Consider the following 20,014-nt stretch of genomic DNA (forward strand, 5'->3'; position numbering starts at 1 on the left):
GATAGGAAATTAGCAAGACACCCCCAATAAAGGAGTGGTTCTGCAGGTGGTGACCACAGACCACTTCTCAGTTCCTATGCTTCCTGGCTGATGTTTTGGTCACTTTTGAATGCTGGCGGTGCTTTCACTCTAGTGGTAGCATGAGTCGGAGTCTACAACCCACACAAGTTGCTCAGGTAGTGCAGCTCATCCAGGATGGCACATCAATGCGAGCTGTGGCAAGAAGGTTTGCTGTGGCAAGAAGGTTTGCTGTGTCTGTCAGCGTAGTGTCCAGAGCATGGAGGCGCTACCAGGAGACAGGCCAGTATATCAGGAGACGTGGAGGAGGCCGTAGGAGGGCAACAACCCAGCAGCAGGACCGCTACCTCCGCCTTTGTGCGAGCAGGAGGAGCACTGCCAGAGCCCTGCAAAATGACCTCCAGCAGGCCACAAATGTGCATGTGTCTGCTCAAACGGTCAGAAACAGACTCCATGAGGGTGGTATGAGGGCCCGACGTCCACAGGTGAGGTATGTGCTTACAGCCCAACACCGTGCCGGACGTTTTTCATTTGCCAGAGAACACCAAGATTGGCAAATTTGCCACTGGCGCCCTGTGCTCTTCACAGATGAAAGCAGGTTCACACTGAGCACATGTGACAGAGTCTGGAGACGCCGTGGAGAACGTTCTGCTGCCTGCAACATCCTCCAGCATGACCGATTTGGCGGTGGGTCAGTCATGGTGTGGGGTGGCATTTCTTTGGGGGGCCGCACAGCCCTCCATGTGCTCGTCAGAGGTAGCCTGACTGCCATTAGGTACCGAGATGAGATCCTCAGACCCCTTGTGGGACCATATGCTGGTGCGGTTGGCCCTGGGTTCCTCCTAATGCAAGACAATGCTAGACCTCATGTGGCTGGAGTGTGTCAGCAGTTCCTGCAAGAGGAAGGCATTGATGCTATGGACTGGCCCGCCCGTTCCCCAGACCTGAATCCAATTGAGCACCATCCACCAACGCCACGTTGCACCACAGACTGTCCAGGAGTTGTAGGGAGGCCACCTCATCAGGAGCATGCCCAGGTGTTGTAGGGAGGTCATACAGGCACGTGGAGGCCACACACACTACTGAGCCTCATTTTGACTTGTTTTAAGGACATTACATCAAAGTTGGATCAGCCTGCAGTGTGGTTTTCCACTTTACTTTTGAGTGTGACTCCAAATCCAGACCTCCATGGGTTGATCAATTTGATTTCCATTGATAATTGTTGTGAGATTTTTGTCGTCAGCACATTCAACTATGTAAAGAAAAAAGTATTTAATAAGAATATTTCATTCATTCAGATCTAGGATGTGTTATTTTAGTGTTCCCTTTATGTTTTGAGCAGTATGTGTGTGTATGTATGTATGTATGTATATGATTCACACAACTTTTGGCCACGACTGTGTGTGTGTATATATACACACACACACACACACACACACAGTCGTGGCCAAAAGTTTTGTGAATTACACAAATATACATTTTCACAAAGTATGCTGCCTCAGATGGTAATTTGCATATACTCCAGAATGTTATGAAGAGTGATCAGATTAATTGCAAAGTCCCTCTTTGCCGTGCAAATGAACTGAATCCCCCCCAAAACACATTTCTACTGCATTTCAGTCCTGCCACAAAAGGACCAGCTGACATCATGTCAGTGATTCTCTCATTAACACAGGTGTGAGTGTTGACGAGGACAAGGCTGGAGATCACTCTGTCATGCTGATTGAGTTTGAATAACAGACTGGAAGCTTCAAAAGGAGGGTGGTGCTAAGAATCATTGTTCTTCCTCTGTCAGCCATGGTTACCTGCAAGGAAACACGTGCCGTCATCATTGCTTTGCACTAAAAGGGCTTCACAGGCAAGGATATTGCTGCCAGTAAGATTGCACCTAAATAAACCATTTATCGGATCATCAAGAACTTCAAGGAGAGCGGTTCAATTGTTGTGAAGAAGGCTTTAGAGTGCTCAAGAAAGTCCAGCAAGCACGAGGACTGTCTCCTAAAGTTGATTCAGCTGCGGGATCGGGGCACCACCAGTACAGAGCTTGCTCAGGAATGGCAGCAGGCAGGTGTGAGTGCATCTGTACATACAGTGAGGCGAAGACTTTTGGAGGATGGCCTGGTGTCAAGAAGGGCAGCAACGAAGCCGCTTCTCTCCAGGAAAAACCTCAGGGACAGACTGATTTTCTGCTAAAGGTACACGGATTGGACTGCTGAGGACTGGGGTAAAGTCATTTTCTCTGATGAATCCCCTTTCTGATTGTTTGGGGCACCCGGACAAAAAGCTTGTCCGGAGGAGACGAGGTGAGCACTACCATCAGTCCTGTGTCATGCCAACAGTAAAGCATCCTGAGACCATTCATGTGTGGGGTTGCTTCTCAACCAAGGGAGTGGGCTCACTCACAATTTTGCCTAAGAACACAGCCATGAATAAAAAATGGTACCAACACATCCTCCCAGAGCAACTTCTCCCAACCATCCAGGAACAGTTTGGTGACGAACAATGCCTTTTCCAGCATGATGGAGCACCTTGACATAAGGCAAAAGTGATAACTAAGTGGCTCGGGGAACAAAACATCAATATTTTGGGTCCATGGCCAGGAAACTCCCCAGACCTTAATCCCATTGAGAACTTGTGGTCAATCCTCAAGAGGCGGGGGGACAAAACAAAAACCCACAAATTCTGAAAAACTCCAAGCATTGATTATGCAAGAATGGGCTTCCATCAGTCAGGATGTGGCCCAGAAGTTAATTGACAGCATGCCAGGGCGGATTGCAGAGGTCTTGAAAAAGAAGAGTCAATATTGACTCTTTGCATCAACTTCATGTAATTGTCAATAAAAGCCTTTGACACTTGAAATGCTTGTAATTGTACTTCAGTATTCCATAGTAACATCTGACAAAAATATCTAAAGACACTGAAGCAGCAGACTTTGTGAAAATTAATATTTGTGTCATTCTCAAAACTTTTAGCCACGACTGTATATTCGTTTTTTAATATTCCATCATTAATAATTAATATGCTTATAATGGCGACAGTTCTTGCAAAGGATTGTTACATATCACCAGGATTGCCATTGCAGTACATTTTTTAGAAAACAATTATTGTGATTCATCCTATATTGTACCTAACATCCTTACCCCCTAGCAAAAATATGTTGTCTTTTATCAGATCTTCTGGTCTGGGGTCAGGTTGACCAGGATTCGAAGAGTGACGCATGTTCAATGTATTTGTTATTCACAGAACTAACAGATGCATGTGTGTGGGATCATCACTTTCCTTAGTGTCAACACACTCCTTGAGATGTGACCTTGACTATGACTATACTTTATGATGCAGTACCCCCAAGAAAGACGTTTCTTTTTTGAGAACAACAGAGTTGATATTTGGAATCAGATTTAAGGAACTGAAGTTGCCTTCTGACCTTTTGACCTTAGTCCCTGGAGCCCCGCTGAACTGGTCTGGTCACTTTATTTATATAGTCATTGGTCTAGGCGGTCATCTCATAATTCGACTGACCAAGCTATTAAAGTCTTATTTTAGTCGTATAGTTGATTCATACCATGAATCACATCTCAGGATGGATTATAAATGCACAAGGATTACTCTTGGTTAACAGAACAGAAACGTGAGTAATAGCAGTTGCCTTTCACATTTGAATCTGCATGTTAATTACCAGAGCGACTGGGAGTCTTTATTTTAGATTGGATCCAGCAGATAAGGTGTGAACAATGAGACGGAACACTTTTCCACTCTGTTCTATCTCACCTGCCGGATAACCACTCGGAATGGTGACACCTGCTTTTATTGTACTAGAGGAGAGGGTTAAGAGAATGTTCCAGTCGTGCTTTATTTGCTGGGCCTCTAGCTGTGTGTCATCTAGTGATGGGGGAAACATTTCTACAGTTACATATTTGGATATTATTTTTGACGATATATCGTATTGACAATATCGCAATATTATTTTTGCGCTTGTTAGCTGTACCTGCACCAAAACTCCAGTATTTTTCCTTCATAGCTTCTTCTGGATCTTCTTTTTAAATAGGGAGCCAATTTGTTTTCAGGTCTTTTATTTCCATGACAGATAAACTATTTTTCTCCTGGCTCTCTCTTGTCCCTCTTCAGCAGACATATGGTGAGCAACATGTTTGGAACATCAAATCTCTATACATACAGTATAGAATCGTGAGAATCACAATACATATCATATTGGCACCAAAGTATTGTGATAACATTGTATCTTAAGGTCCCTGGCAATTCCCAGCCCTTGTGTCATCCTCCGTTCTATACTGATTTATGTAGAGTGGGAAGAAATGAAAAGTGTGAAGCTATCGCACAGTGTTGTTTTAAAGATTATATGTTCATTCGCTCCTGATGTCAGACTTTCTTCAGTCCAGCAAGCTTTTTCTTGAGATCTTACCTTCATTTATAGTCGTTGGGTGTAACGGTAAGCTCCCTGCTATGTTGTAATGTGTGTGTGTGTGTGTGTGTGTGTCCTGTTTTCCAGGTGTGTATCGAGACGTACATGTCCAGCTGTCACCAGCGCAGCATCAACACGGCCGTGAGGGCCACCCTCAGCCAGATCCTGGGGGACCTCGCCCTGCAGCTCAGACACAGACAGGTCAGCCACCCCAGGCACCTTTGACCGCTCACATTATCACCCACTCAGACTAGAAGCAACTTGAATGAATATAGGTTGGGTGGGGAGTGGAGTGGTTCTAGAGTGAGGCACATCTTCATTTCACACTTGAGAGCTCATACGAGAGCTTGTAATCACCTCATTAAATAGCTATATAAAATACAGTACTGTGTTCTATACATTTTGGTAGACTGTTGTACTGCTGTGATTATAAGAATCACTAATAAGATCACAAATTCTTTGAATATGCATGGGAATGCATTGCAGGCATAATCATAGATGAAGTGAAGCCACCATACAGTGTCTGAAATTCTATACTATTGTCTTGTGGATCTCTGCAGGGAGTGGATGGCGAAGACCCACCAGTGCCCGCACACCAGCGCAGAGGTACTTTATAGCCCTGTTATATAGCAAAAGCCTTCACTGCCCTTTGCATGCCAGGTGGAATATACCTCCACAGGGACTATAATGTCCCTTTTTATGAAGCAGTGAATACAGGTTGTTTAGACATCACACGTCTTTTACTGCAAGGCTGGGTGATTCATACCTCGAGTCCACGTCTAAAAGTGTGAGAGATGAGACTATTACGAGGGGTTGGTGCAGTGTGTCTTGTGGTTCAACTGTTCTGTCAGACCTGGGTCAAATGCATTTGTCAAACAGAGCTGCGTTTCATTTAGTTTGCCCTGGACAATGCACCCAATGGCATAGTCCCAAAAGTTCAAACTCCAAACTTGGAATCACTATAAAGGGAATTCTTAAACAAATTGAATAAAAGCCGAAAACACATCTCTTCCTTGCACCATACTGTACAGCAGGGCTCTCCAACTCTGTTCCTGGGGAGCTATCCCCCTGTAGGTTTTTGCTCCAACCAAAGTTGGAACTAACCTGATTCAGCTTATCAACTAGATAATTATTAGAATCAGGTGGGCTAGATGAGGGTTGGAGTGAAAATCTAGAGGACGGTAGCTCTCCAATGTTCCCAAAAGTTAAAACGCCAAGCTTAGAATCGCATGTATGTATTTAACATAGTTAGGCTATATATAAGGTATGTTATCAGTTGCGTTAGTTCTCCTGAGTGTGGTGTCTCTAATGGTTGTTGGCCTTTACATTTTTAGATGTGTCTCCCACTGCACAGTCCCTGTGTGAGGACGTTGTGACTGTGATAACCGTCTTCTGCGAGAAGCTAGAGGGGGTTGACCAGTAAGAATGATTCTTTATGCAGAGTTTATAGCCCTGAACTGTATGTTTCTCTCTCATCCGGAGAACACATAATTCCTCCCACCTTGTCTACCCTGCTAGCTGTTTTAAAGGTCACCTCTACAAAGCATGATTCAGTTTTACAGCAATGTTTTATAGAGATGTTTCTTGCTTGGCTTTTATTACGGTGAGACACTGAGGCTGCATCCCAAATGCCATTCCATTCATAGTGCACTATTGACCAGAACCCAATGGGAATAGGGTTCCATTTGGGATAAAAGCCTGACACTCTGACTAATGGTCTGTTTGTTTTCACAGTGAGAACCAGCTGCTCCAGCTGCTCTACCTAGAGTGCATCTTGTCCATGCTCAGCAGCTGTCCTCCCACCATGCACCTGAACAGAGGCTTCACAGACCTGATCTGGTAAGGCCTGGCTGTGGCTAACACATACAGTATATTGACAGTCATGCTTCCCTGTCTGAATACCTGCCTCCTTTTCAGTCTGATTTCTTATCTCGAGGGGACCCTATATACGGTCTTCATAATGCATACATGCCACATTCATAAGCAGAACATGAGCACTTCATAAAGTATGCTCCTTCAAGTAAAGTGTTACCATATTATCTGTCTACATAAAACACGTGACATGTCTTGTCCCCTGCTCTCAGGAAGCAACTTTGTCCTACGTTGGTGGTGATCATGGGAAACCCTGTGAACGACAAGACCATCACCTCGGCCCACGGCCACGGAGGGGGGTGTCAGGATCCAGACCCCTCTCTAGGTGGTGTGTCTGACCAGGGCCGGGGATCCGGCTGCTCCTCCACCACCCCGGCCATGATCGGCCCGGTGGTGCGGACCATCTGCTACGTGGCTGCTGAACTGGTGCGCCTGGTGGGCTGTGTGGAGTCCATGAAGCCTGTTCTGCAGTCGCTGTACCACCGCATCCTGCTCTATCCCCCCCCACAGCACCGCGTGGAGGCCATCAAGATCATGAAGGAGGTGGTCCGAGCCCCAGACTCCTCACTGTTCACCAGTCACCTCAAATCCCCTAACATAATGTTTATAGAGCAATCAATTGAATTAGACAGTGGAATGTTGCTGCTTTATCGACAGAACCAGTTTGAGTGTTGCAGAAGGGATGCGATGAACAAAAATGAACCAAAGTGTCTTTGTATGCGTTTTGTAGATTCTGGGAAGTCCTCAGCGCTTGTTTGACCTGGCTGGTCCCTGTGTTATAGAGCCTGAGTCTAGGAAAAGGTCCTTCTCCAAGAGGAAGTCTCACCTGGACCTGCTCAAACTGTGAGGACCCACATTCTCTTATTTTATTTACCGGTATAACCTTTACCGGTATAACCTTTACCGGTATAACCTTGTGAACCAAAAGATATGCGTCTACCTGCTGTATAAGCCTCTAACCCATACATCATGTACTATAGTGAAAAGGAAGTAGTACTGTTGTAAACTGGTACATAGTGTTTATGATGTCTGTGTGCCTACAGGGTGATGGATGGCATGACAGAGGCCTGTATGAAGGGGGGCATCGAGGCCTGCTACTCCTCAGTGTCGTGTGCCTGTGCCCTCCTGGGAGCTCTGGATGAGTTGAGTCATGGGCGTGGCCTACAGTCAGAACAGGCCCGCATGCTGCTGCGCCGATTGGATGAGCTGAAAGAGGGGGCAGAATCCACGCGGGAGTCCATGGAGATCAATGAGGCGGACTTCCGCTGGCAGCGCCACGTCCTCTCGTCTGAGCACGCTCCCTCTGAGCCCTCTGCCATCTCTGCCACGGAGCGCAGTCCTGACATCAGCATCAGCGTCACCACAGATACGGGCAAGACCACTCTGGATGGGGAGCTGGGACAGACCACTCTGGATGGGGAGCTGGGACAGACTACTCCAGAGGGGCAGGAGTGTGGTGAAGAACCCCAGCTGCCTTCGCCTTCCTCCTGCGGGCCGGACGCTGACCCTGAGCTACGCCCCTGTGTGAGGGAGCCAGGCGCCGAGCCCGGAGGACCCCCAGACGTGGTGCAGCGCAGCCACGCGCTAGTCTACCCCGACATCACTAACTTCCTGTCCGTGGATGCCCGGGCGCACCCTCACGGCTCGCGCTACAGCGAGAGCAACTTCAGTGTGGATGAGGGGGAGATGTCGCGCACTGAGTTTGATTCATGTGACCAGTACTCCATGGCGGCGGAGAAGGACTCGGGCCGCTCGGATGTGTCCGACATGGGCTCTGATAACTGCTCCCTGGCCGATGAGGAGCAGACACCCAGGGATTGTCCCGGTCATCGCTCCCTGAGGACGGCAGCCCTTTCCCTGAAGCTACTGAAGAACCAGGAGGCTGACCAGCAGAGCGCTCGGCTCTTTGTCCAGTCTCTGGCCGGCCTGTTGCCTCGCCTGCTGGGGATGCACAGCACGACAGACGTGGACACGTCCCTGCAGAACTTCTCCTCCACATTCTGCTCCGGCCTACAGGCGGGTAAGCGATACAAAGAGAGAGGAGATTAAGGGAGATGACATGAGACAATGAAGGGAGGATGTGAGAACATCAGATATCCGTGGAGAAGTCATTGAAAGTCGCATTGTAATTACAGTATCTAATTTAGTATTTTATGTCTTCTGATGGGGATACGAGGTAAGATAATTGTCCTAGTTTCGTCAATGGTTTCTATTTGACCCTGTATCTGACCCTCTCTCCCAGGCGGCATCCATTCACCAGGCTTTGAGGGCAGTGAGAACCTGAACTGTCAGGCCCTGATGAACGCTGACGGCCTTTACCTGGTCTCCTACTACGCCTTGCTCCTCAGCCTCAAACTCTGCTGCCAGGACTACTACCGCAGGAGGCCCATGCCTGTACTGGTCAGCCTGGTGAGTGGTGGTTGTGGAGTCAATGTGTTGGCGCACTAAAGCTGACATCCCCTGTGTATGGTAGAGAGGAAGCCTGAAGACAAGTGTTGTGATCAGCTGAACACGACATAGTACTGTAGCCAATTATTTTGTTTATGCGGTTTATATATTTTAAAGCGATCCCACCCGGCCTCATGGTATCCCCATTGAATTCTCTCTCCTGCTGCAGAAAGAGTTTGTTCGTCTCATCCAGAGCAGTGGGGTGCTGGTGGTGCTGTCTCAGGCCTGGATCGAAGAGCTCTACCTCCAGGTTCTGGACCGGAACTTGCTGGGGGAGGCTGGCTACTGGGGCTCACCAGAGGAACACTCCTTACCCCTCATCACCATGCTAACTGGTAGGATGGGACACAGCTCTCCCACACTGTTTTATTCATGAGGATTCTTTATATGTCAACATAAAAGTATTAACATAATGCTCCTTTGGGTCTTTGAAATGTTCTGCTATGTTATTATGACGGCTCTCATCACGTTGTGTCCTCTGTCTGTCTCTGGTCAGACATTGATGGTCTGGGCAGTAGTGCCATCGGAGGTCAGCTGATCCGTAAGGCCAACACACAGTCCCCCTTCAGCTGTGACAAGAGTGGCAGTGACACCCTCATGGCAGGTACTGACACCCCCCAGGTACTGACACCACAAGGTACCCCCAGCTGTCCTTTCTGACTCGCTTACACAAGGCAGTTTTTGACTATATTTTGCTTCGATATTTAGGCATATTGTAGTGTATTTTTTTGCTTTATTCAAACATCGGGGGAGATAGATTAGGAGGAGACAGAGTGGGAAGGGTGGAGACAGGGACTGAACCCTGGTCTCTGGGGTTGCATGTATGTACCTAGATCAGGGTTTCCCAAACTCGGGTCCTCGAGATTCCAAGGGGTGCACTACACAGCTGATTCAAGTAATCATCAAACTTTGATAAGTTTAAGTAGCTGTGGAGTGTTAGGGCAAAAACCAAAACGTGCACCCCTTGGGGTCACGAGGAGCAAGTTTGGGAAACGCTGGCCTAGATGCTGTACTCTACATGGAGAGAGAAATATATTGTTCTCCTTGTGTCCCTCACAGGAGAGGGAATGGAGAGCTGCCAGCATCTGCCTACCTCTTTTATTACCACTGAGAACAAAAGATGCACCATCGAGCGCTTGAGTAACCTCGTTACCATGGCAATCGCGGCTGAGTTGCCCATTAGGCTTTTAAAGCTTTCATGTAATAAGCTAGCTATGTACACATAATCAACAGGGACGACTATATTAACATGGAACGGAGAAAAGGGACCGTTGTCAGTTCTACTTATTTCCCTGTATGAAATGTTATTGTCACACAGAGTGCTTTTTATAGCGCTTAAATCTCTCAAGGTGTCTAACGGGACTGTTGTTTACTGCCTGTCTGTTCACTGCCTCTCAGCAAATAAGGCCACAGCACATTACAGAGCTGCTGAATCAATACACAGATAGATGTAGTGTAGGTTCTGACTTAACTCCCATTGGTGCTTTTACAGGTATGGGGTCTTTGTCAATACACATGTGGATGTACTGTATACAGTTTTAAGAGTCTGACTCAACCCCATTGTGCTGTAGCATAGGTCTTGGTCAATACAAAGATGACGGTCTGACTTACTCAACCTTCCTTCATACTGAATTATGCTTAGTTCCTGATCAATAGTCTACACAGCTGTACTACTTATGCTCTCTATCCTTAGTTGCTACACACATTTTTTTACTTTATATTAATGATATGCAGTCGTGGCCAAAAGTTTTGAGAATGACACATATTCATTTTCAAAGTTTTCTGCTTCAGTGTCTTTAGATATTTTTGTCAGATGTTACTATGGAATACTGAAGTATAATTACAAGCATTTCATAAGTGTCAAAGGCTTTTATTGACAATTACACGAAGTTGATGCAAAGAGTCAATATTTGCAGTGTTGACTCTTCTTTTTCAAGACTTCTGCAATCCGCCCTGGCATGCTGTCAATTAACTTCTGGGCCACATCCTGACTGATGGCAGCCCATTCTTGCACTATCAATGCTTGGAGTTTGTCAGAATTTGTGGGTTTTTGTTTGTCCACCCGCCTCTTGAGGATTGACCACAAGTTCTCAATGGGATTAAGGTCTGGGGAGTTTCCTGGCCATGGACCCAAAATATTGATGTTTTGTTCCCCGAGCCACTTAGTTATCACTTTTGCCTTATGTCAAGGTGCTCCATCATGCTAGAAAAGTCATTGTTTGTCAGCAAACTGTTCCTGGGTTTTTGGGAGAAGTTGCTCTGGGAGGATGTGTTGGTACCATTTTTTATTCATGGCTGTGTTCTTAGGCAAAATTGTGAGTGATCCCACTCCCTTCGCTGAGAAGCAACCCCACACATGAATGGTCTCAGGATGCTTTACTGTTGGCATGACACAGGACTGATGGTAGCCCTCACCTTGTCTCCTCCGGACAAGCTTTTTGTCCGGGTGCCCCAAACAATCGGAAAGGGTATTCATCAGAGAAAATGACTTTACCCCAGTCCTCAACGGTCCAATTCCTGTACCTTTTGCAGAATATCAGTATGTCCCTGAGGTTTTTCCTGGAGAGAAGTGGCTTCTTTGCTGCCCTTCTTGACACTAGGCCATCCTCAAAGTCTTCGCCTCACACCTGCCTGCTGCCATTCCTGAGCAATCTCCGTAATGGTGGTGCCCCGATCCCGCAGCTGAATCAACTTTAGGAGACAGTCCTGGTGCTTGTTGGACTTTCTTGGGCGCCTTGAAGCCTTCTTCAAAACAATTGAACCGCTCTCCTTGAAGTTCTTGATGATCCGATAAATGGTTGATTTAGGTGCAATCTTACTGGCAGCAATATCCTTTCCTGTGAAGCCCGTTTTGCGTAAAGCAATGATGACGGCACGTGTTTCCTTGCAGGTAACCATGGCTGACAGAGGAAGAACAATGATTCCAAGCACCACCCTCCTTTTAAAGCTTCCAGTCTGTTATTCGAATGCAATCAGCATGACAGAGTGATCTCCAGCCTTGTCCTTGTCAACACTCACACCTGGGTTAACGAGAGAATCACTGACATGATGTCAGCTGGTCTTTTTGTGGCAGGGCTGAAATGTTTTTTTTTGGTATTCAGTTAATTTGCATGGCAAAGAGGGACTTTGCAATTCATCTGATCACTCTTCATAACATTCTGGAGTATATGCCAATTGCCATCATACAAACTGAGGCAGCAGTTTGAAAATTAATATTTGTGTCATTCTCAAAACTTTTGTCCACAACTGTACAGTACCTGTCTAAGGTTTGGACACCTACTCATTCAAGGGTTTTTCTTCATTTTTACTATTTTCTACATTGGAGAATAATACTGACGACATCAAAACTATGAAATAACACATGGATTCATGTTGTAACCAAAAAAGTGTTCAACAAATCAAAATATATTTTAGATTCTTCAAAGTAGCCACCCATTGCCTTGATGACAGCTTTGAACACTCTTGGCATTATCTCAACCAGCTTCATGAGGAAGGCTTTTCCAACAGTCTTGAAGGAGTCCTCACATGCTGAGAACTTGCTGGCTGCTTTTCCTTCACTCTGTGGTCCAACTCAGCCCTAACCATCTCAATTGGGTTGAAGTCAGGTGATTGTGGAGGCCAAGACATCTGATGCAGCACTCCATCACTCTCATTGGTCAAATAGCCCTTACACAGCCTGGAGGTGTGTTTTAGGTCATTGTCCTGTTGAAAAACAAATTACCTTCCCACTAAGCCCAAACCAGATTGGTTGGCGTATCGTTGCAGAATGCTGTGGATCCATGCTGGTTAAGTGTGTCTTGAATTCTAACTAAATCACTGACAGTGTCACCAGCAAAGCACCAACACACCATCTGCTCCATGCTTCACGGTGGGAACCACACATGCGGAGATCATCCGTTCACCTACTCTGCGGCGGTTGGAACCAAAAATCTCAAATTTGGACTCCAGACCAAAGGGCAGATTTCCACCGGTCTAATGTCCATTGCTTGTGTTTCTTGGGCCAAGCAAGTCTCTTCTTCTTATTAGTGTCCTTTTAGTAGTGGTTTCTTTTCAGCAATTTGACCATGAAGGCCTGATATTCATGCAGTCTCCTCTGAACAGTTTATGTTGATGTCTGTTACTTGAACTCTGAAGCATTTATTTGGGCTGCAATCTGAGGCGCAGTTAACTAATGGACTCTGCAGCAGAGGTAACTCTGGGGCTTCCTTTCCTGTGGCGGTCCTCATGAGCCAGTTTCATCATAGAGCTTGATGGTTTTTGCGACTGCACTTGAAGAGACTTTCAAAGTTCTTGAAATGTTCCGACCTTCATGTCTTAAAGTAATGATGGACTGTCGTTTCTCTTTGCTTATTTGAGTTGTTCTTGACATAATATGGACTTGGTCTTTTACCAAATAGGGATATCTTCTGTATACCCACCCCTACCTTGTCACAACACAACTGATTGGCTCAAACGCATTGAGGAAAGAAATTCCACAAATTAACTTTTAACAAGGCACACCTGTTAATTGAAATGCATTCTGCATCTTGCCTATGTCGTTCGGCCATCGCTCATTCATATATTTTTATGTACATATTCTTATTCATTCCTTTACACTTGTGTGTGTATAAGGTAGTGAAATTGTTAGGTTAGATTACTTATTTCGCTACACTCACATTAACATCTGCTAACCATGTGTATGTGACAAATACAATTTGATTTGATTCCAGGTGACTACCTCATGAAGCTGGTTGAGATAATACAAAGAGTGTGCAAAGCTGTCATCAAGGCAAAGGGTTGCTACTTTGAAGAATCTCAAATATATTTAGATTTGTTTAACACTTTTCTGGGTTACTACATGATTCCATATGTGTTATTTCATAGTTTGTCTTCACTATTATTCTACAATGTAGAAAATAGTACAAATAAATAAAAACCCTTGAATGAGTAGGTGTCCAAACTTTTGACTGGTACTGTACATTGCATTCGGAAAGTATTCAGACCCCTAGACTTTTTCCACACTGTTACGTTACAGCCTTAATCTAAAATTGATTGAATTGTTGTTTTTCAATCTACACACAATACCCCATCATGACAAAGCAAAAACAGTTTGTTTTTTATTTATTTTTTGCAAATCTAAAAAAATATATATATTTAATCAATTTTAGTATATGGCTGTAATGTAATGAAATGTGGAAGAAGTGAAGGGATCTGAATACCTTCAGAATGCACTGTACACCCATTTGATTCTTGAAGAATGTAACTCATAAATGAGCTTACTTCAACTGTCACCTGATCAGAACCCAAAATATATATTTTTTTACTCCAATGTTTGTTAATAAAGTTGATGTAAACAAACACTGTATAGCCTCAAAGAATGCCTGTTGGTGATCCCTTCGCGCGCCAATTCCGTTAGCGGGATAGATTTGACAACATCCAGTGAAATTGCAAAGCGCCAAATTCAAACTACAGAAATATCAATATTCAAGATTCACGAATATATAAGTGTATTACATCAAAATAAAGCTTAACTTCTTGTTAATCCAGCCACAATGTCAGATTTCAAAAAGGCTTTACGGTGAAAGCAGACCATGCGATTATCTGAGGACAGCGCCCCGCAGACAAACACATGAAAATCATTTTCAACCAGGCAGGTGGCAACAGGCAACACAAAAGTCAGAAATAACTATATAATAAATGCCTTTGAATATCTTCTTCTTTTCGCAATCCCAAATGTCTCAGTGACACAATGAATGGCCGTTTTGGTCGATAAATTCCTTTATATCCCCAAAATGTCCATTTATTTGGCGCGTTTGATTCAGAAATACCGCTTCCAACTCGCCCAACATGACTACAAAGTATCTAATAAGTTACCTGTAAACTTGGTCCAAACATTTCAAACAACGTTCCTAATCCAACCTCCGGTATCCTAAAATGTAAATAATTGATCAAGTTTAAGGCGGGATAAACTGTTTCCAATACCGGATAAAAACAACGTGAAGCGCGTTCCAGTTCACACGCACCAAACAGTAGAGTCCACCTGGAGTGACACTTACAATGAACAGCCATACTTCATTTCTCAAAAGAAAAACATTGAACAATTTCTAAAGACTCTTGACAGCTAGTGGAAGCCATAGGAACTGCAACCAGGTTCCTATTAAATAGGGCTTCCCATAGAAAACCTTTGGGAAATACTATGACAATTTTTTTTCCCACCCTGGATTGTTTGTCCTCGGGGTTTTGCCTGCCAAATCAGTTCTGTTATACTCAGACATTATTTTAGCAGTTTTAGAAACTTTAGAGTTTTCTATCCACAACTACCCATTATATGCATATCCTATCTTCTGGGCCTGAGTAACAAGCAGTTTACTTTGCGCACGCTTTTCATCCGGACGTGAAAATACTGCCCCCTATCCCTAATAAGTTTTAAACTATAATTATTTTATATTGTGGATGGTCAGTCCTTGGATCCTAGCTCTGTCTATGAATTTGAGAATGGTTACATTTCTACAGGCCCATCTGTTTTTGTTTTTTTTACCAAAACAGAGGCAGGGTGACCCTTTCAGCTGCAGATTCTAGCTTTTAAGGGTCTGACCCAACCCCCATTTGACCCTGTTTCATACATATTGTCTTGGTGAATGCACAGATAAATGTCTGGTTCACTCGCTCACTCAACATTCATTCATATTATTTCAGGCATAGTGTTTGCTCGCTACATCCTGATGGGCTGCTGGAAGAACCTGATGGACACCCTGTCCACCCCACTGACGGGGCGCATGGCGGGCAGCTCCAAGGGCCTGGCCTTCATGCTGGGGTCTGAGGGGCTGAAGGAGCAGAGCCAGAGGGAGAGAGACACCATCTGTCTCAGCCTGGATGGACTACGCAAGGCAGCCGGACTCAGCTGTGCTCTAGGTAACAGGATCCAACATCATGGTGACCGTGGATAAGGCCTGTCTGACTGAATATAATCTTCAACAGGAAGCGTTTAGTTAACCCACTAGCTAGTGTGTTTAGATCAGAGGCTGGCTGGGTCAAAGGCTCAAAGTATTTGAAAGAAAACGTTTTGATTCCAGGTCTGGTTTAGATGTGTGTCCACAAAGACATAAGTACAAAAACATCACGTTTTGAGAGAATCAAACTCAAGCAAAGGTTTTGCTTAGATTTTGAACAATATCTGAATACTTCATAGGTCTATTTGTGTAGCTATTGAAATGTCCTTGAAAACATATATGAATCAGGACCATATGATGATAAAATATTGGCCTGGCGCTCTGTGACCGGTGCCGTAGGCCCTCTCAGCCCAGCTTGTCTTTGATTACCATCAGCTCTAATGAATATGAATATTCTTGCGTTCTCTAGGTGTGGCTGCCAATTGTGCCTCGGCTCTGGCCCAGATGGCGGCAGCCTCGTGTGTGCAGGAGGAGAAGGAGGAGAGGGAGGTGGGCGAGTCTGGAGATGCCATCACACAAGGTACTTACAGCACCCCACATAACATACTGTACACAGGGATTCAATTGCCTTTTTCAAACACACATACCGTACTATAAAACTAGTGTATACACCAAAGATGACATTTCATTTGTCATTACTGTGCAAGACACGTAGTGGATAAAGAATCCCTTTCAGAAAAGATCCCATAGTTACATGGTCACATTTTAGTTTTTGATACGGTGCTAGCCAGAGTGCTGGGATCTGATCTGATCCTGTGTCTGTTGGGTGTGTGTGTTCCCAGTCAAGCAGCGTGTGGAGCAGAAGCTTGAGCAGATGGGACGTCCTCAGGGGGTGCGGCTGCACACGGCCCATGTGCTCTGCATGGAGGCCATCCTCAACGTGGGCCTGGAGATGGGCAGCCACAACCAGGACTGCTGGCCCCATGTCTTCAGGTAATACAGCCAAGCTGTGGCAGGGCAGGCGATGCAGAGATCAAAGTCACAACCCTCTCCATAACCACTGAGAAAAATGCATGGTAGCATATTACATTGGATTCTCGGTACAGTTGCAGCCACAGGTTACTAACACTCATCTATAATGTGAACTCTCATCTGTAACGACACACTGAACAATACAGTAGCGTACTGCTCTCTGTCTATCCAGGGTGAGCGAATATGTCAGCTCTCTGGAGCACAGCCACTTCAGCGACGGCAGCTCCCAGGCCACCATGACCATAACCCAGGCCCAGCAGGCTGTAGACCTGGGGCTGGATTTGTGTGGTGAGCCTAGTCCGGACAGAGATCTGGCCCTCAGCAGCCAGCCGGTCATCCAGCCCCAGTCCATCCAGGAGCTGCTAAGGGAGGGTAGGGGGGGGAAAGGCCTGGACCGTAGCCTGATGACTGGGACCAGTGCATCCAAGGCCGTCTGCACCCTATCTACACAGGCAGACAGGTACTGCAGTATAGGCTACAGAACTGTCTGAATAGCATACTAAGTTTCATATTCTCCTCTCGCTCTCTTTTTCATTGACGTTCATGCCTGAGTAGCAATATGAAACAAACAATATAGTTATTGTTGACTGACTAGGCTGAAATACAAAAGTTGCCATTTAAAGTCTGTGAAAGAAACAGCAGCCCATGTTAAATGGCCACCTGGTGGCAGTGTGGATCAAGCACAGCTCAAGTACATGAAAGTATTTGACTGTATTCGACCCAGACCAGTATGTGATTTGGTACTCTTGATTGTACAAATTAAGAGTCACATGGTCATGCAGCACTTTCTCTTCTGGACATAGGCCAATTACACATGGATAAGTTATAGTCTGCAGTCAGGGCCAGATTAAGAAATCATCATGAAGCGACACACAGATTTGTACAATATTCTGAGGAAATATAAACTGTGTATTATAGGGTACCTAAATACACTTTCCAGTGTCACACTGTCTCACCTAATGAAGAAGATGAAGCTGTAGGCTACTCACCGGTGATGGTCTCGTCAAGGCCATAGCATGTCTCATGATAAACTACTTTGAAAAACAGTGCTGCTGAAAATTGGGAGTTGAGAAAGGAAAAAAAAATCTATTGGTTCTACAGAAAGATTAGTCTTCTCTTTTCAGCGGTAGGCATTTACTTTTCAAACTCTTATGTGTTTCCCGCAATTGTATTTTGAAATTTGCAAAAGGCAAACTAACAGCCGCAACCAACCGTATAAATATAATCCATAGATGGCAGTTCCCATTCAAGTCAGGTCTGGCAGCCATTGCTAGTGTATCCATGAGTTTAACAGTCAAATTGTCAGGGTTAGATGTTCCAAAAATCTTCTATGGATTATATGTCTATGGCCACAACACAACAGACTGTCCTATATTTGGCGCTGCATGCAGCACAAATTGCGACCTTCCCCACTGTAGGCATACCGGTAACTTCCAAAATAAAGGAAACACTTGAGTAAATGAGGAATACAAAGTATACAGTATGTTATGTGTGGGGTGCATTTTCCTGCCATGGTTTAGGTCCTCTTGTAGAATCTGCCAAGGCACTTTGAAGCTGTTCTGGCTCGTGGTGGCCCAACACCCTTTTAAGACATTTTAAGTGTTTTGGAAGTTACCTGTATGTGCCTGTGATAAAACTTAGTCCCCGGTTATTTTTTTTTTTTAGCTATTGGTCCTCTGTGGCAAAATTCTACTCTCTGGTGTATTTTGAACATTCAGAGTGGGCTTCTGTCGTTGGATAAAAATAAATAAACAATTTTATTTATCTATTTTTTGGGGCTCTTGGGCCCCCTACAGGCTTGAGTCCCTGCATTAATCCGGCCCTGCCTGCAGTGCTTATATAACTACATAAGCACTAGGCAGCTTTTAGAGAAAATAATAAAAACACTTATCTGGCAGATGTTTCACTCTCCTACTAGTTCCACAGCTTTCTAATTGGCTTGTGGTGATTCCTTTCTGCTGTTTGAAGAATATAGTGGCAATAATTTGGATTCCAATGTATGACCTTTTTTGCAGGTTATTTGAGGACTCTGTCAGTAAACTGAACATGGTTAGCCTGGTGGGTTTCCTGCACCAGCTGAGGAGAGCATCTCAGTCCCAGCTCTTTGACTCAGTCACTGAGACAGGAGACTACTCCTTAGCCATGCCAGGTACCAAACACAGCACATGCTTATCCCCAACAGACTTAGATAAAAACCCTGGGTCAAATTTGCCCAGTAAAATAGAACCAACAGAACAGTCCCAAAGGTCATCAATGTTGCCTGTGTGTTTTTAGGAGAGGCCAAGTCCACCATGGACAGGCGTAGTGCCCTGCATCTGTTCCGGCTGGGGGAGGCCATGCTGCGGATCGTGAGGAATAAGACCAGACCCCTGCTGCACATGATGAGGGCCTGGAGCATAGTGGCACCGCACCTGGTGGAGGTAGGAGCACAGGGAATGCGTCTCAACTGTGTAGCCTCCTTTGCTGATGTCCTCTCCTCCACGATCACTAATATGGTATAGCCTAATAGGTTCACCCTTTCTGCAGGTTATATTAGGCCTATATTAGACCCACTGGGCACAGACATCAGTTCAACATCTAGTTTTGATTTACGTTCGTGAGCTAACGTGAAATCAACAAACATTTCATGCGGCCGTTGGATTTAGTTTGGTGAGAAAATACGAAATTCCCTTAGTTTTCCAAGTTGATTCAATGTCATTTACATATAGATTTTTTGTTGTTGAAATGACATGGGAACAGCGTTGATTCTACCAGTTTTTGCCCATTGGGCGTTGTTCTCGTTACTGTTTCTCTGTCTCCTCCTAGGCTGCCTGCCACAAAGAGCGCCATGTTTCCCAAAAGGCTGTGTCCTTCATCCATGATGTTCTGATGGAGGTGCTGACCAGCTGGGCAGAGCTTCCCCACTTCCACTTTAACGAGGCACTCTTCAGACCCTTCGAGCACATCATGCAGCTGGAGCTGTGTGACGAGGACGTGCAGGACCAGGTGAGTTGTCCCACACACACACCTCTTATAATTAGTTGACCCGGTAGTTGAAACGTCCTATTGTTTGTCCCTCAGGTGGTTACGTCCATAGGGGAGCTGGTAGAGATGTGTTCCCCTCAGATCCAGTCTGGCTGGAGACCTCTATTCAGTGCCCTGAGGACTGTGCATGGGAACAAGCCAGACATGAAAGACTACCTGATAGGAGAATATTCCATGGGTATGTATGACAGGCAGCCTAGTCTTTGAGTTTGTTACAGCTCAATGTTTCTATGTGTTATTGTATTCCCTCAGGTACTGCCCGGCTACAGTATTTCTATTGTATTCACATGCATTCTGTTTCTTTGGGTTGTCTGTAATGATGGCTTATGAG

At 45.2% G+C, this 20,014-nt stretch overlaps 1 protein-coding gene across 9 annotated transcripts in view; it reads left to right on the forward strand.

Moving 5' to 3' along the window:
- The window catches only part of arfgef3 (ARFGEF family member 3), a 44,555-nt gene that overhangs the window by 9,309 nt on the left and 15,232 nt on the right, over positions 1 to 20,014 (forward strand). For all 9 annotated transcript variants that reach the window (XM_090212912.1, XM_090212913.1, XM_021576336.3 and 6 more), the window contains exons 6-23: positions 4,526 to 4,639; positions 4,999 to 5,044; positions 5,773 to 5,857; positions 6,173 to 6,277; positions 6,523 to 6,853; positions 7,041 to 7,153; positions 7,354 to 8,330; positions 8,553 to 8,719; positions 8,928 to 9,093; positions 9,255 to 9,362; positions 15,434 to 15,649; positions 16,097 to 16,207; positions 16,470 to 16,620; positions 16,832 to 17,119; positions 18,675 to 18,808; positions 18,934 to 19,079; positions 19,465 to 19,644; positions 19,720 to 19,861. In XM_090212912.1, the coding sequence (XP_090069038.1) occupies positions 4,526 to 4,639; positions 4,999 to 5,044; positions 5,773 to 5,857; positions 6,173 to 6,277; positions 6,523 to 6,853; positions 7,041 to 7,153; positions 7,354 to 8,330; positions 8,553 to 8,719; positions 8,928 to 9,093; positions 9,255 to 9,362; positions 15,434 to 15,649; positions 16,097 to 16,207; positions 16,470 to 16,620; positions 16,832 to 17,119; positions 18,675 to 18,808; positions 18,934 to 19,079; positions 19,465 to 19,644; positions 19,720 to 19,861 (3,580 nt within the window). The remainder of the gene's footprint in view (positions 1 to 4,525; positions 4,640 to 4,998; positions 5,045 to 5,772; positions 5,858 to 6,172; positions 6,278 to 6,522; positions 6,854 to 7,040; positions 7,154 to 7,353; positions 8,331 to 8,552; positions 8,720 to 8,927; positions 9,094 to 9,254; positions 9,363 to 15,433; positions 15,650 to 16,096; positions 16,208 to 16,469; positions 16,621 to 16,831; positions 17,120 to 18,674; positions 18,809 to 18,933; positions 19,080 to 19,464; positions 19,645 to 19,719; positions 19,862 to 20,014) is intronic.

Source organism: Oncorhynchus mykiss, chromosome 20 (assembly GCF_057628025.1).
Source record: "Oncorhynchus mykiss isolate SJ-2025 chromosome 20, ASM5762802v1, whole genome shotgun sequence".
NCBI lineage: Eukaryota > Metazoa > Chordata > Actinopteri > Salmoniformes > Salmonidae > Oncorhynchus > Oncorhynchus mykiss.